General features: G+C 39.0%; 1 protein-coding gene across 1 annotated transcript in view; it reads left to right on the top strand.

Annotated features, from left to right (window-relative positions):
* Positions 1–17526, top strand: part of mov10l1 (Mov10 like RNA helicase 1) — a gene marked incomplete at its 5' end in the record, with an annotated part of 140656 nt that overhangs the window by 22744 nt on the left and 100386 nt on the right. Inside the window, 2 exons of the mRNA XM_079820450.1 lie at positions 6177–6434; positions 15255–15452. Coding sequence (XP_079676576.1) covers positions 6177–6434; positions 15255–15452 — 456 coding nt within the window. The remainder of the gene's footprint in view (positions 1–6176; positions 6435–15254; positions 15453–17526) is intronic.

A 17526-nucleotide genomic window follows, 5' to 3' on the forward strand; every position in this document is an offset into this window, starting at 1 on the left:
ACACACACACACACACACACACACACACACACACACACACACACACACACACACACACACACAAGCCTCACTGCAGAGTCACTGCAGAGTCACAACAATTCAACATGATCAAAACTTCAGAGAATGCATTTTTCCTTCAAATATCAAGTCAAGAGAGTGAACAATGCACATCAAAAAAAGGAATGTTATTTAATTATTTAAGATTCACCGGCCTGCCGACGGGCTCACGTTTTGGTAGTCTGTCTAGAAAACACATAGCCCCGGGACGTTGGGCTTTGTGAACCCTGGCCCATACATGTTCTAGTCTGATCACGAATCGCAGCAAGAAGCCGCAGCGGGTGCACTAATAATAAAGTTCTGTGTGAACTTGAATAATTAGCTACACATCAGAAATAACTGATCACAGATCAGAAGGAACTGAAAAAAGACTTCTGTTTTCATTTGTACATCCAAACACTGAGAAACTGCCAGCATTCACTCGTTCACAAGCCATGATCTCTCGAGGACAAACAAATATGGCGCTCGCATGGGCGTGCCAAATTCACTGGGTGGAGGAAAGGGAGGTAACCGTTCCGGTTATGACGTCATAACAGGAAAATTCAAGAAAAGCTCGTCTGAGCTGTCATTTTCTCAAAGGCAGAGAAAGACAGCCAGAACTCTGTTTACACCGATCAAAATTTCTTGCCACTTGGGGACAATATTCAGGCTAGGGGAACTCGTATTAATGTTGAAAAACCTCATAAAATGAAAATTTCATGCCATGGGACCTTTTTAAGAGATTGTTAATTTAGTTGTATACATGTGTGCATATATTTTTACATAGTTTTATACAATTCTTTTGCAGTGTGGTTTTTGGTGAAGTGTACTAAAATAAATATCACCTGTGTACATTAGCCCACTTCTTCTCGACACTTTTTCCTGAAGGTTTATAGAACAATTACTCCGAGTCACCCTCTGTCATTTCAAAGAATAGTACAACGGCAAGCGCGTCGAGTATAAACGCCTCGTCCGTTTGAGGGCGTGCGCAGTCAGCGGAGGCTCACGCTGCGGAGCCAGGCAAAAGTAGAAACAAGGCTTAAGACCTAATGCACGGATCCTATTGACAGGCATTCAGTTTGGGCGGCAGTGGTTCATGTAGGTTGTCTACAAACTGGAAGGTTGGTGGTTCGATCCCCGGTTCCACCTGACCAAGTGCCGAGGTGTCCATGAGCAAGACACCTAACCCCAGCTGCTCCCGACGAGCTGGATGGCGCCTTGCATGGCTGACACCGCCGTCGGTGTGTGAATGAGTGTATGAATGGATGAATGTGAGGCAAATGTAAAGTGCTTTGGATGGCCGTAGGTCTGTTAAAAGCGCTATATAAATGCAGTCCATTTACCTTTTTTTTTTTTTACCATTTCTTTCCCCAACTGATATAGTTCACTTAAAGCATAACTGACTGTGTTTACATGAATACTCATCAAGACAGCCATGTTGACATAACTCTGTGTGTATTTGACAGTTTGAGTGTGTAACAAGGCACGAAACAGAAGTGAAGGGATCACAGGCTTTCAGAGAGGCGGCTTGTGCGCACGTTTCGGTGTGTGTGTGTGTGTGTGTGTGTGTGTGTGTGTGTCAGACAGCAGACATTGCGAGACTACAAGGAGTTTTTTTCGCAAGTTTAATAACTCTTTTTACTGTCAAGCAAGTCACATAAGTAACCGTCGTGTGCCTAGTCTATTCTCTGCTATATGCGTCGACCTAAAACGTACACTTTTCACATGTTGAAGTAGCATATTAAAGTCATTCAGATATTGCGTGCCGTTGCGATATGCATATCGCGATATGAACATTTGCGATATTTCGATTATATTGCGCATCCCTACTAACAACACATCAAATAAAGGATTCTCCAGGCTGTGACAGTGTGCCAAGTTATGTTCAGTTAGACAGCTACTCATAATCAATAGATATCAAATGATCTGTAACAATGCAATACTGTCACATAAATTTTTTTTACTTGCATAAGTGTGTTGCTTAATTCATTCATTCATGTAATCTCTTCCTGTCTGCAAATCCAGTCTCTTGTTTACAAACGAATCTGTGGTGAAATGAAGGAACAAACTTACAATGTCTTCCCCACGTGAGCTGGACCTTCATCAAAAATAAAGTTCAACCATGCATTTACAGGGCTGCCAACTCTCACGCATTGGCCGAGAGACACACGCATTTGATTGGTTTCACACACACTCACACGCCACACCCCCGATTTCTCACGCTGAAATGTCAAATGCCTGAAAGATGAGTTTATCTATAGAGTTTATCTATAGATCTGATGAGCCACTTGTGATCGATTAGTTATGCTTTCGGTGAGGTGGTTCAAGATAAATGTGCAAATAAATACAGTGTCGCGCGACCAAAAGCTGCATTCTGTTTTGGGTTCTGAAGAGAACGAACCTGACCCTGTAATGAGCGGAGCGGTGTGACTCCGCTCAATAATCTGCTCACCGGTAAAACGTTCGCTCAAATCCCGCTTAGACATGACATTTATATGTACTTGTTGTAGCCATTAAACAATGTATTTTGTTTCATATTTATGTTCAACCCCTAGGAGTCTGAGCTGTTTTGGGGCCCTTTAGAAGTTTTGACATGCTCTGACATTTGTGCATTTTTCATTTGCTTATAAACATATTAATGCCAAAAGTGTAATTCCACTGTATTCAGCACAAACTGGGCTACCATAATATGTGAGCAACACGTATGTACATGCTTGTATTTTTGAGAGAATAATGTTTATGCATAATTTTTGAAAAAACAAAAAAAATTGTTTTAAAATTAAGGCTTCAAAACACAATAGATATGTGTTCACAAGCCCTTTGATTATTGGGTGTTTTTGTTTAGAGTTTTTGCTTTAAACTGATGTGAGAATCATTGAGCCTACTCATTCACATAAAACAATATATTAATTTACATTTTGTAAAACACTTTTTCTTTACTCAGGCCTTATGCGAGTAGGCGTGAACGAACCATGAATAATAATGTGATCACTCCTGAGAAACAAAGACCTGCATAATAATGAGCTGCATAATGAATGAGCTTTAGGTAGGCCTACTAGATTTTAGGTTTACTAGATAAGTACAGTAACAGTTAAAAAAAAAAAAAAAAAAAAAAAAGTTTTCTGAGGGAAAAATCAATGTTTTTTTACTTAAAACAAGCTAAATTATCTGCCAAAAAAAACAGTAATATTGTGACACTGAACATTGGCTCACTCATTTCAATGGCAAATATTTTCTGATTCATTTGTAAACGATCAAATACACACAATACTCAAATATCATTTCGAGCTTCAGTCAGAAACACGTGAAATGCATGAGCCAGCACTAAGGCTATTGTCTGCTATATTGGTATCAAATATACTAATATATTTATTATACCAGTCTGTTATATTATATTAAATATATTAAAAACATTGATTAAAATTAAGATACAATTTATACAAAACAAAATTCACTGTAAAAAAGGCAATTAATACTCAAATATCATTTCCATCTTAAGTTAATTTATTAGACGCGTGCAATGCAGCGCTGAGGCTATTGTCTGTTATATTGAAGCAACTATATTAAAAACATTGATTAAAATTAAGATACAATTTATACAAAACGAAAACAGGCCAAATAAATCTTGTCTAAACCGTCTTGCCATGTGGATTTCTATTTAAACAGTCTTTTTGCGTTTCATATTCACAGATGATAACTGAATAAACTTACCACAATGAGCTCTAAATCAGCTTTCCGTGAGGAGAATTATTCCAGGATTATTACTCAAAGCGATGTATCTGAAACATAGCTTCACTAGTTGTGTTTGCATGAGTTGATGTGTGTGTGGGTGTCGACGCATGGATTGCCTGTATTTGAATCTGAATGAGCGCGCGGCCCGTGGGTGTGGCCGCATAAGCGGATAATGAGTAAGTAATGAGTTGACTGATATCTCCCACTTTTCACACAGATTACATAAACACAGAATATTTTTTTTTCGTTTTGATTTACATGACTTAACCTGGCATTTCAACGTTTCTTTAGACATATGTCTCATGTTTGTGAGACAAGTATTCAGGTCATTTTCTGAAGAGAATCAGATTAGACATCATTGAGAGAGAGGCTAAAGATCGCGAATCATGTTTGTTTCCCTTATTTTACAAAAAGTACAACAATTTGTTTTTATTGTGACTGTACACAAAAAAAATAGAAACTTAACAGAATATAATGTATAACATTTGCATGAATGATAAAAAAAAAACGTTTTGAGTTATTTGAGTCTCTTTGGCACTGCTGACTCGAGGGGTTAAATATTATAATGCTATTTTAAAAAATGCGTAATATGTCAAAGATTTTGACCACTTAATCAAGTTTTGTTTTGTAGAAAGCCTTTATTTAAAGTGAATTGTATCTTAATTTTAATCAATGTTTCATCAGCCAATTGCCTGGATTTAATAAATAAGAAAAAAAATGACTATAGCAGACAAAAATCGTGACATGGAGGCGATCACTTGCATTGCACATGAACTGGAGAGCGTCTCATAAATAAACCGGAACTCAGCAGGCTACTTGCCTCACAGACATTAGAAATATGTGTATAGAAAGCTTGAAATGTCCACTTTTAAACAAAACAATTCGAAACGAAAAGAAAGTTAATCAAAGGGCACTACACACGAGCAGCTCATGACTGGCGTCTAAGAGCGGTTCTGTTCAGAATGCTGTGCTCCATCACTGCATGTGAGTTTAACTTAACTCCTGGGTATTTAATTTAAGTTGTATGCATTTTGTTCTTGCACTTATGTTAAATTTGTAGCCATTTTGCACTTTGACAGCCAGTTTGAGATGTAGGCTATATTTGAGTATTGTGTGTATCGGATAGTTTACAAAATCAAATGATTCTGACAGTTATTGCCATTGAAATGACTGGGAAAAAAGTGTCCCAATCAACCTGAATTCACCCTATACTTTTTGAAATCATAATTACATTGCATTATGTTGCTTGAAACCTCAAATATTATAACATTCTCCATTAACAATTGTTCAGTTTTTTGTAACAGTGTACATTACCCAGTAATTTTATGGAAATTTTCGTTAACCCTTAAAACACAAACTAATGCAATGTGTAATTCAAAATACAGGTAAAACACCTGTAAAAAAAACAATACGGAAAATTCCTTCATATTTATACCGTACATTGTGACCTATTTTTATGGACTTTTTTATATAGTGTATATAATTTATTTTTAAAAAAGTGTGTGTACGGTAATGATGCTGAATGAGCCAAAAATATTTGCTTTGTACGCTGCTAAATTTTGGTTGGCCCCACCAAATCTCACTCCAAGTTTTTTTTTGAAAAATTGGCAGCCCTGCATTCATAATATTAGAATCTGAAGTAAGCTTTTGCAGTGACTGTTCTTCCACAACCAGGCACCGTACAATATCTTGCTATCTTCTGCATGTTTATTGCTCGGTAGAGTGATCCGTTTAGCTCTACAAAGGCCCATGTTATTTGTTACATTTCTTGCAAAAGTCAGTGGGCTGGGCTACAGAATCAGGCATACTACTGCTGTTGAGGCGGCGTTTCACCACACTCAGAATCTGCCAAGCTATGACATCAGAGATCTCTCGTTAGCTGGGTCTGGTGTCAATAAAAGCTTTTCTTTGACTAACAAGGATGTTTTCAGCTCTGAAACTTACAGGATATTCTTATATCACGATGAACTTTTATGTATCAACGGCTGAATGAAAAGGTGATTTCTCAATTCATGAACCCTTTAAAAAAAAATCCCATAAAAGTAGCCTGTGTGACCCGTGCGCTGGTTGTGTGTGGTGTTACTGGTTGCGCTGCACCAAATTAGTAAAAAATATATGAGCAATGGCATTTTGCTGAACTTCTATCGTTTTCAATTAAAGAAAGACATGCAGGGTGAAAACCAGTTTTGACATTTCAGAGTGATGACATTTCATTACTAGGTGTGCTGTTCCTTTAACGCTTCAATGCCTTTATTATAGTATTGTCTTAGTTACAGTTAGTTATTTCCAACATTTACTATATTATGTCGCTACATTGTAACATCATTTCATGAGTTATTATTGAGGAATTATTGATTGCTCCTGATGCATCTGTTGCTTCTCTCTCTTTCTGTGCTGATTTAAAACAGAAACACAGGCTCAGAGAGTCACAGGCTGAAGTGCTGTGAGTTTGCAGGATGGGACTCGGGACAGCAGTTCTTTCTCAGTTCTGGGTCTCTCAACAATGGCAAAACGCAAGACAACTTCCTCCGGTGCGCTGGTGAAAGCAGGACGAATGGGGAGGTAGAGGACGGTGAAGGTGTAGATTCTGTGGAGACTCAAGCTGTGCAGATGCTGGAGATTGAGCCTGGAGAGAAGGTGTCTGTGACCGTCAGCTGTCAGGCCAAGTGAGGGGTTTTCAAACGCATTTATACACTCACTGTTACTGCACGATATACTGGAATAAAATTGAAATCATGATATAGCAGTCCCGTCATACAAAATTGCATAGTTGGGAAACAAAACAGATGCAACGCAGTGGTGTTCATATAAACATTATTTATTATAAATGCCAAGCCTAAATTAAATTACGTAAGGAAAGGAAATGCACTGAGACGTAACTGTACAGTGGATAGCGCGCTGATTGAGAATCTAAAAACGTTCTCCTCCAGTTCAGGCCAATGCACTTTGTGCCCACACTAGGGATGTCAATTTACACAAATTTCCATGATCGATCGTCGTTTAAATTAACGATCAATTAATCGATTAATCGTTAGCCTTAACACTGCATATGCGTCTACAGCAGTGGCTTATAGCCGACCGCATGACAGAGTGTGCAAATGCTGCTCAAGACACCATGTTCCTCACCAAATCAATATGAGAGGTTTTAATCTAAATAAAGGGCCATAGGATTGTAAAATGAATCGATGTGATTGATCATTTAATTAAATTACTTATTTAAGAATAAAATATGAGTAATACAACGTGTCACCTGCGGTAAAAAGCAGACCCTTTTTACAGTCTATGGTGTGGCTTTATTCCTCGTGTCTGATTTACAGTACATGTTTCGCGGTTGAGCAGCATGCACGCGTATGACCCTGATTAATCGATGATCGATAGGTTTTATCGATTAAATGTATTATCGACAATTAATCGATCATCGATTAATCATTAACATCCCTAGTCCACACATCAAATATACTAAACACATTTGAGCTGCTTCTTTTCCTTTTAATGAATGTCTCGGTTGGCAAACCCAGTTGAAGGTGCAGAGTGCCACCTACTGCACGACACTGGCATGACAGCTTATGTAAAATAAAGGCTTGGGCTTAGGATAAGCGGATAGTGATCAGTTAAAAAATGCTTACTTGGCCGTGATCCTTGAGGCCGGCTCAGGACATTCCTACTTTCAATGGATTGTACTGTTATTTAACAACATAAATTATTCAGCTGACATAATGTCTTCATGAAAAAACAAAAACAAAAAAAACTTTCAGTAGACAAAAACGCCATAAGAGTTGTGCAAGTTGTGAGTTGAAAATGATCAATACGTGATGTAGACAAGGACCTTTAAAGGGTTAGTTCACCCAAAAATGAAAATTCCGTCATTAATTACTCACCCTCATGTCGTTCCAAACCCGTAATGGTGCGTTCACACCAGACGTGAATGAAGCGAATAATAGTTGGACGCTTGAACATTTTGAGTTTTCTCACTTCATTTGCGCGTGAAATTCACTACACAACAGACGCGAAATCGCGTCATGGGTGGGGCTTCTGCCAGCCGGCTCGTCTCGTTGCGAAATGGCTGACATGGATTGTTTTAAAATACGGCGAATAAGCTCAATTTGCCGGCTTAAACTAGCTTGTAGTCTCAATAGGGTGAATTCGGGGTGATTGGGACACTTTTTCCAAGTCATCTCCAATAGCAAAAAGTGTCCCAATTACCCTGAAATCACCCTAATCCCTTTACTCAAATTGAGTAAAGCAGTGCTTCTCAAACTTTTTTGGTCATGCCCCCCTTTCAACCTATGACCCCCCCTTTGTCTTCAGTGAGGAAACAGCAGAGAACCCTGTTTCACACAGATAGGACGTAGCAAAGGGGAGCAGAATTGCAACTGCCTTCTGACCAATGAGTGGTAACTCCTTCTCCACACCAAGCCAGAATTCACAGAGGCTTTGTGATGGGAACTTTAGCCTCATGTTTGAGTCAGACGTCATTTCAATGAACTGCTCTTCCTCAGAGGAGCTCAGATCAGCAGGTGCAGAAGCAGTGAACGGATCTCTCACCCAATCAAACTGCACACTATTGTCAGGGAAGTACTTCTGAAAATGACGTCTCATAGCAGAAATGTGTTCCAAAAAACACGGGATCGATGTGATTTCTGTGAGCTTATTAATTTCTGAAAATCTTTTAAGATTTTCAAATGAATCTGTATTGCCTTGCTCAAGTTTCCTGCCCCACATCTCCAATTTTCGGACGAATGAGGTGACTTGGTCTGCCAGGTGGTAGGTGTTTGTCTTTGCCCTGCAGCTGAAGGTTTAATTGATTCAGCTTGGCGAACATTTCACTGAGATATGCCAATTTCATTAAAAATTGTTAATTGCTGAACTTGCTGGCAAGCTCAATCAATCCTTCTTCCTGCAGAAAAATTTTAATTTGCTCCCTGAGTTCAAACACCCTGGATAGCACTTTGCCGCAGGAGAGCCATCTCGTTTCGCTGTAAAACAGCACAGTACTGTGATCGGTGCCCATCTCCTGACAGAGCGTGGAAAACAGTCGGGATTTCAGCGGTCTTGTTTTGATGTAATTTAACGCAGTAACAACGTCCGTCAAAACATCATTTAACTCAGGACTTAACTGCCGTGATGCGAGTGCTTCTCTGTGTATAAAGCAGTGAGTCCACTTTGCTTTCGGTGCGACTCTCTTAATGAGTGCCTGCAATCCTGCTCATTTCCCAGCCATGGTCTGTGCGCCGTCCGTGCAAATTCCCAAGCAGTCCTCCCATTTAATCCCTGCCTCTGTCACGTACGTAATCTTGAAAAGTTCATCAGCCGTTGCTCTGTTTGGGATGTACTTGCAAAACAGTATATCTTCAGTCAGTGAGTTTTCATCAACGAAGCGCATATACGCGATTAACAAACTGTCTTGGAACTGTCAGTGGCCTCGTCAACTTGGAGCGCAAAACGTTTCCCTTTTATTTTCTCAATGAGCTTTTCCTCCACGTCATTTGCAATATCAGAAATTCGTCTTGATATTGTGTCATTAGACACCGGGATAGTCTTTAATTTCGTGACACTCGCCTCATCAAGCATAACTGACACCATATCCATGGCAGCGGGCAGAATCAATTCTTCTGCAATCGTGTGATTTATTGCAATGTGCAATGCGATAAGCAATTTTGTATAAAGCCAGTTGTGCTTTCGTTGTTGCTGAAGTGGCTTTTACAAAATTACTTTGCTGCCCACGACATTGATCAAGTTTTCTTTTAAAAAACTCAAGTGGCTTTTGAACATAATTCGGATGTACCGTCTCAATGTGTCTTCTTAATTTGTTAGGTTTCATGCTGTCTGCTGCCAGCGTTTTAAGACATAGGACACACATGGGCCTCTCCTCTTCGCCAACAACATTAACAGTAAAACCGAGAGCAAGATATGCCTCGTCATATTTTCTGCATTTCGCTTTTAAATGACCAGCACCTGCCTGGGATGTCTGTGAGACCTTATCTACTGCTTTTCTCTTGCCTTTTATAAAGCGATCCATCTTCCATGGGACGACAGGTAACTTGACAGTTGTAGTTGTAGTTGTTGTTTTTTAAATGTCCTGCGCCCCCGCTACGTCATTTGGCGTTGTTTTTTTTTATGTCCCGCGCCCCCCCTGCAGTAGCCGTGCACACCCTTAGGGGGCGTGCCCCACACTTTGAGAACTACTGGAGTAAAGAGTGTTTTTTCAACTTACCAGATTGTCCGACCTTCTCACTCACTTTCTTCCAAGCAAGATCCTTTTTATTCCTGTTTCTATAAAGTATGTATAGCTCCGGGTATCCACATATGATTTTGTCACTACTAGAGCAAGCTCCTGATTGGTTAACGCGGCGCGAATATCCGCCAAAGTTTAGATTTTTCACCTCGCGTCAAACACTCAATTCGTTCAATTCGCGCTGTATCATTTGCGCCGCCTCATTCGTGCGAATGTCGATTTGTGTCTTTGCATTGACTGAACGTGTAAATCACTCGCTCAAAGTGCTTTATTCGCGTCTGGTGTGAATGCACCATGAGACCTTCATTCATCTTCGGAACACAAATGAAGTTATTTTTGTTGAAATCTGAGAGCTCTCTGACCCCTCCATAGACAGTAATATAATTAACACTTTCAAGGCCCAGAAAGGTAGTAAAAACTTTGTTAAAATCATCCATGTGGGACTCCAGTGGTTCAGCATTTTATTTTATGAAGCGACAAAAGTACTTATTGTGGGCAAAAAACAAAATAACAACTGATGCAGTGTAAACCGTGTGCAGCGCTTTCAGAACGCTGGCTTTCCATTGTCCAACGTTGTTCACGTGAACACCACGACGCATGCGCACGAGTGGTTCTGCCATAGAACTAGGAAACATTACATCAACAGCATAAAAGTCTGGCACGGGCTAGAAGAATTTGTTGAATAAAGTTATTTTTTTTTTTTTTTTTTGTGCACAAAAATTATTCTCGTCATTTCATAAAATTAAGGTTGAACCACTGGAGTCACATGGACTATTTTAACAATGTCTTTCCTACCTTTCTGGGTCTTGAAAGTGTTAATTAAATTGCCTATGTGGGGTCAGAGAGCTCTCGGATTTCATAAAAAATATCTTAATTTGTGTTACGAAGATGAACGAAGGTCTTAACGGGCTGGGAACGGCATGAGGGTGAGTAATTCATGACAGAATGACACATTTTTGACACTAATCCTTTAATAACCGTGCTTGCCTTAGTAAAGACTGCATCTTTCCCTCACACACTACTAACTAATGGCTCGTTTCCACTGAGCGGTACGGTTCAGTACAGTTCGGTATGGTATTACATTTTTGCCATTTCCATGGTCAGAAGTTGTTAATGGTACTCTAATTCCGTACCGTACCACTTTTTTGGCACCCTTTCGTTGGGGTACCTAGTACAGTAGTTCGATACTAAAGGGTGGAGCTAGTCTCACTGCAGAACGTTGATTGGTTGACAAAGAATCGTCACTTGCGTGTGCTTTTCTGGCTGTTTTTCCTTGCAGCCTTGGCTCAAACTAAGTCTTCTTCTAGTGACAAGAGCCTCATACTGAGAATGGCCCTCCCCTTTATTTTGCTTATGCCACTGTCATGTTAACGTTACATATTGAAATTAATATATTATTGTGAAAAGTGTGTATCTGCATCAAAACAAAATCATTTAATTTTATCTCAGATATTTTCATGCATTGTTTTACTCTGCTGCTTGCACCAGGTTCAGTGAAATGTCCACTCGGAAGATGAGCCAGGTGAGGGAATATTTTGGCAACCTATACAACTTTTCTGTTTTCTTCTATGTCATGTCAAACTAGTATAACAATTAAGCTTACTTAAGCTTGTCATACTACCGGTTAAGAGGGACAATACGGTGTGAAATTTTATATCAGATTAAAGGAGAAACATTATGAGTGAAACTTACTTTTACACTTTGCTATATCAACATCCTAAGGATAAGACAATAAAGTTAAATAATGTATAGTTGTCAGATACTTTTGATCAAACCTGGTTGCTGTGGTAATGAACAGTACCACTCGGTGGCCATCTTTGAAACGCCTTTCGAGCATGCAAGTGCAGCTCATATCTCCAAAACTGTTCGCCAAGCTTGAGATTTAAATTTAATATTTGAAATCACCAATGAAGTCTCAAATCATGACAAAAAACTGCATTATTCAGCCTGGACAAAGCTCATGCGCAGGCCTACTACCTGTTTCTATAGCAACCGGAGCTTCGAACAACAGCTGCAGTGACGCATTGTTTTTACTAATCAACAATTGGCTCTTTTGTTTAGAAGGTGGGGCTTATTCGACATATTGGCCGTTGCACTTTCTCCCATTCATAAGTAATTGGTCTTCCTATATATAAATGTTGCTTAAGTGAACGCTCAAGTTTAATACAACGATCATAATGCAAGTTGAGCTCATCACATGTATCTGATTCTGACCTATTTTTGGCATTCATATGGGATTTGACTGTTCATAGATTGTGATCTTTCAAGTGGATCACATATATTACAGACTGTCTCCGGGAGACTGGGCTAGACTAGTCGGTTGCAAAATTTCTGTTTAAATGGTTATGAAATTAGTCGTTGCGCTCATCCCTAATCAGAAACCGTGCGCACTGATATAGAGATTAACTCCCTTTGGATGGACTTTGTGCTTTGTAACTTTGCAGACCTTTTTCATGCTCAAACAGAAACATTACACAATAAAGAAAGATAAACATGGCAAAAACATATGATATGCAGATAAAATTTACTTTAATTAAAAGTAAATTAAAAAAAATTGAATATTCTACTCTTATTAAATCTACCATTTGTTCACTTGTAGTATCATACTGAACTGACCAACAGCTTCAGTGATTATAAAAGGAGCACTCTTTACTAGTCTTTGTGACTTCCTTCTTTTATTTCCATATATTAGTAAAGGGCAGTGAAAAAGTATTTGTGGAAAAAAAAAAGTCAAATAAGTGCTCCTCTGCTGCTAACTACTGGTTATAGTGGTAATTTAATGTCTTTTTTTAAATTAAAGTGCTTGTTTGCCACAGTGTTTGCTTTCCTACAACTTTAAACTTTTAGTTTTACAGATCATCACATTTAAAAATAAATAAATGGATAATTAAAATTGGATAATATTTGGAGCTTTGAAGTGGGGAAAAAAAGAGTGAAGCACTTGAAAGCCCTTGAAAGGTGCTTGAATTTTACTCTCAAAAAGTTGTACAAATCCTGAGATGAATAAAGTAAAAACAAAAAAGGTTCTGCTATTTGTCACAATACCATGGGGTGTTACTACATTAAATCCATGGTGAATGTTGGTGATTTCGTGGACTGCAACCCCTGAACTTTGTTCATGGCACAATGTTTCCCCTTTTTTCCACGTCAGCGCTGTTTGATCTGATATCTGTGGTTTATTACAGAGAATTCTGCACTGAATGCTTCCCACTAGATTTCGCAGTAGTGATGTTATTAATTCTGTGGCGAATTTAAACACTACAAAGCACTGGATTTCCCAGCGCTGTGTAGTAGTGCGGTTCCGCTCTGCTTTCGTTTCGTTTGCTGTTTGATGTTTCTCATATGTAACAGAAATTGCAGCTCTTATTAGTTGGGCACTGTAGTTCACACACAAACAAAGTCGTCACACCTGCAGAAAAAAAGGTTGCAGCCTGGAGCCCTAACAGTAATGTTGTTGTTAGTTTTTGTGTTTTTTTTATTTTTGTTTGTTTTTTTAAATGTCTCAAGTCTCAAGTCTGATTTATTTATAAAACCCTTTCCACTACAGAGTAGCCCAAAGGGTTGTACAATAACAATAAAAAATTTCTAGAAATGTTAAACAGAACATAAAACAAAGATCAATAATTACAGAAAAAAAAATCAACAGTTAAAAGCCATAGAGAACAAGTATGTTTGCAATCGAGATTTAAAAGTGCCAATTGAGGGTACAGATCTGATGTCAGGTGGTAGGGTATTCCACAGTCTCGGACCAGCAACAGAAAATGCCCGATCCCCTTTAGTTTACAGGAAAGTTTTCGGAATTGCGAGGAGTAAGCAATTTAGTGATCTTTGAGGTCTACTAGAATTCATATGAATCAGATTCGTAATATATTCTGGGGCTAGACCATGGGGAGCTTTATAGACATAGAGCAGCACCTTATAATGAATCTGAAATTTAACTGGAAGCCAGTGCCGTTTTTCTAATATTGTCGTAATATGCTCCCTTTTCTTTTGCTCGTGAGGAGCCTCGCTGCCGCATTCTGGACTAATTGATGTTTTATAAACAAATTTCGGGAGAAGCACATTCAGAAAATTAAAACCTAATTAAACAAGTGGAGCAGGCCCAGATAATTAAACCTAATTGAACACGAGAGGAGCATATTAAACTAATCAGTTAATCAACGATAGGAGGTGTATATAGACAGCCGATTTACCTTCCTGTCGTTGACAGTTTCTTAGCTTCACCCCACCACCCCTTCTCCTCACTTACTTAATTAAACTCCTATAAGACATCAACACAATCATAAATACATGCAGTCTAGTTCTAGACTATTTCCATTACGGGGGGATACTCTGGGTTCGGGCCAAAATTCCTCCCCCGGAGCCCTCCCCCGGAAAGCACGCCAAATACGCATAATCTTTACTCTATTTAATTTGATGTAAGTGTGAACTCGTGAACTGTAATTTCGAAATTGGAGATCGATTTGCTCCAAAATAAAGTTCATAACAATAATCCAAGCGGGAGGAAATAAATACGTGAATCACAGTCTCAAGATTAGCAACAGACAAAAAAGATTTAATTTTAGCAATAGTCCTTAGCTGAAAAAAACTTTTTACCACACACTTAATCTGAGCAGCAAATGATAAGGATGAGTCAAATATTAAACCCAGATTCCTTGTCTTGGGCAGGACATTTCGTTGACCAAGGACCCAAAACATCTTTCAAGTCACTGTCATTTGGCCCAAAAATGATAACTTCAGATTTGGCCGCATTTAGCTGGAGACGGTTTTGCTCTAACCAGCACTTCACCTCCTTAAGACATAACAAAGATGAATGAGAAGTTGATCCTCCTGATTTAATAGACAAGTAAACCTGAATATCATTGGCATAAAGTTGATCTGACATACCTTGTCTTTTAAAGACACGACTTAAGGGCTGCAAAAATAAACAAAATAGGCCCTAAAATGGAGCCCTGAGGAACACCACAGTCAATATGAACTACAGAGGAAGAACTGAAAAGGATCTTTTCTTCAAATAAGAGGAATTTTAAGATGGCCCCTCTCAGACCCACAACATGCTCTAAGCACTCAATGAGAATATCATGATCAAAACACTTTTTATATTTTATTTTACATTTCAAGTAACACTGTCTTTGTATGGTTTTAGTTGATTATAATAACCCTGGTTTATGCTGGCTGACGGCTGCTACTCTCTAACACACATCTTCCTGGTTCGAACAAATTGTAAGGTGTTTTAATGTGTTTGCTGTAGGACTCTGGGTCGCTCTGCTGAGCTGCTGCTCCTGCACTTCTCCTCTTTCACCATTGCGAGGCGTCTGGAGGTGTCGGTGAGCAGTGTGGAGGAGAGTCTGCTCAAACCCAGCGTCCCCTACATGGCTTTAACAGCACTGCCACCGCAGCAGCAGCCCGTCCAGGTGCTCACGGTTACGGCTCCTCCGGCTCCCATCAGGTGAGGCTGATTTCCTGACACTCGCTGATCTTTACCAAAACATCACTGATTGTGCGCTCAAGTGCATTTCCTTTCCTGTTTACCCAACTTCATCAACAAGGTTCTCTTCAAACTGGAAGCTTGCAGTGTCTTTTATTTTATAGGAGTTTAACTACTATATAACTTAAAGCAGGGGTGTCCAACCCTGGTCATGGAGAGCTACCACCCTGCAGATTTTAGCTCCAACCTCAATCAAACACACCTGAACAAGCTAATCATGGTGTTCAGGGTGCTAGATAATTACAGACAGGTGTGTTGGAGCAGGGTTGGAACTGAAATCTGCAGGACGGTAGCTTTCCAGGAGCAAGTTGTGTTCACAATTTGAAGCCCTCCAAAAGGTTTTAACCCTCTCGAGTCGGCCGTCGCGCCGGCGTGATTGGCTTGCTTTTTTTCTTATCAGTGCCAAAGAGACTCAAATAACTGTCGTTTTTTATCATTCAGGCAAGTGTTATACATCATTATAATCTGTTAAGTTTCTATTTTTTTTGTGTACAGTCACAATAAAAACAAACTGTTGTGCTTTTTGCAAAATAAGGGAAACAAACATGATTCGCGATCTTCAGCCTCTCTCTCAATGATGTCTAATCTGATTCTCTTCAGAAAATGACCTCTAGCTTAGTGAGAACATGACACACGAACATGAGACAAATGTCCTAAAGAAACGTTGAAATGTCAGGTTTTAAATCATGTAAATAAAAACGAAAACAAATATTCTGTGTTTATGTAATCTGTATGAAAAGTGGGAGATATCAGTTAACTCATTACTGCCTCATTACCCGCTAATGCGCCACAGATACATCGCTTTGAGTAATAATCCTGGAATAATTCTCCTCATGGAAAGCTGATTGAGGCCTAGTCCACACGTACACGGGTATTTTTATAACCGGAGTTTTTCCTCCTCCGTTTTAAAAAACCATCGCGTCCACACAAGCACAGTTTTAAAAAAATCTCCGTCCACATGAAAACGCAAAACCGCGCTATGATTGGCTGCTTGATTTCCACATGGGTCCCATCTACGGCACCGATGCACTGAGGGATGCCATGGGCTCAGTGAAACCCTTCTACAAGTTTACTTTGGAATCAGTGACACTGACAACTGTAGGGGCAGGGCTCAAGTGGACTGAAGCTTCACACACTTGCCTTACTATGTTGTATTTTTGTATTCTGGCGCCTCTGTTCTGCAATACAATGAGATAACTGCGCATGTATCTGTATGTAATAAGCGCTGTTAGCAGAGTTATTAAAAGTTACGTCCGCCATTGCATAGACTCCACTCATGTATAAACAAAAGCGATAACGGCGCACAATCTGATGTCAAACAAAGGAGAGAACGGCACACATTTCAACTTAACAAGCCGAAATCTCCGGTTTCACCGTCTACACGACAACGCTGTAACCGGAGTTTCTAAAAAACTTCACCCTGGCCGGAGTTTTCAAAAAAGTCCGGTTTCAGTAACCGGATACTGCGTTTGCGTGTGGACGAACAGCCAAACCGCGTAGAAAAAGCTGCGGTTTTGAAAATACCCGTGTTTGTGTGGACAGGGCCTGAGAGTTCATTGTAAGGTAGGCTAAGTTTAAAAGGCTCAGTTAGCATCTGTGAATATTAAATGCAAAAAGACTGTTTAAATATAAATCCTGATGCAACATTACGCAAGACTGTTTAGACAAGATTTATTTGGCCTGTTTTCGTTTTGTATAAATTGTATCTTAATTTTAATCAATGTTTTTAATATAGTTGCTTCTTATTTTATAAGAAGTCAATATAACAGACAATAGCCTTAGTGCGGCATTGTACGCGTCTAATAAATGAACTTAAGATGGAAATATGTGAGTATTAATTGCCTTTTTTACAGTGAATTTTGTTTTGTATAAATTGTATCTTAATTTTAATCAATGTTTTTAAAACGAATTTTGCTTCATATTGATGTTTAAATATTATACCCTATGTTTTTGTTTGTTTTTTAGAAAGTTAATTGCTTTCTTTAAACTGAATTTCGTTTTGTATAAATTGTATCTTAATTTTAATCAATGTTTT

Source organism: Gobio gobio (assembly GCF_949357685.1).
Source record: "Gobio gobio genome assembly, chromosome: 6".
In the NCBI taxonomy this organism is placed as follows: Eukaryota; Metazoa; Chordata; class Actinopteri; order Cypriniformes; family Gobionidae; genus Gobio; species Gobio gobio.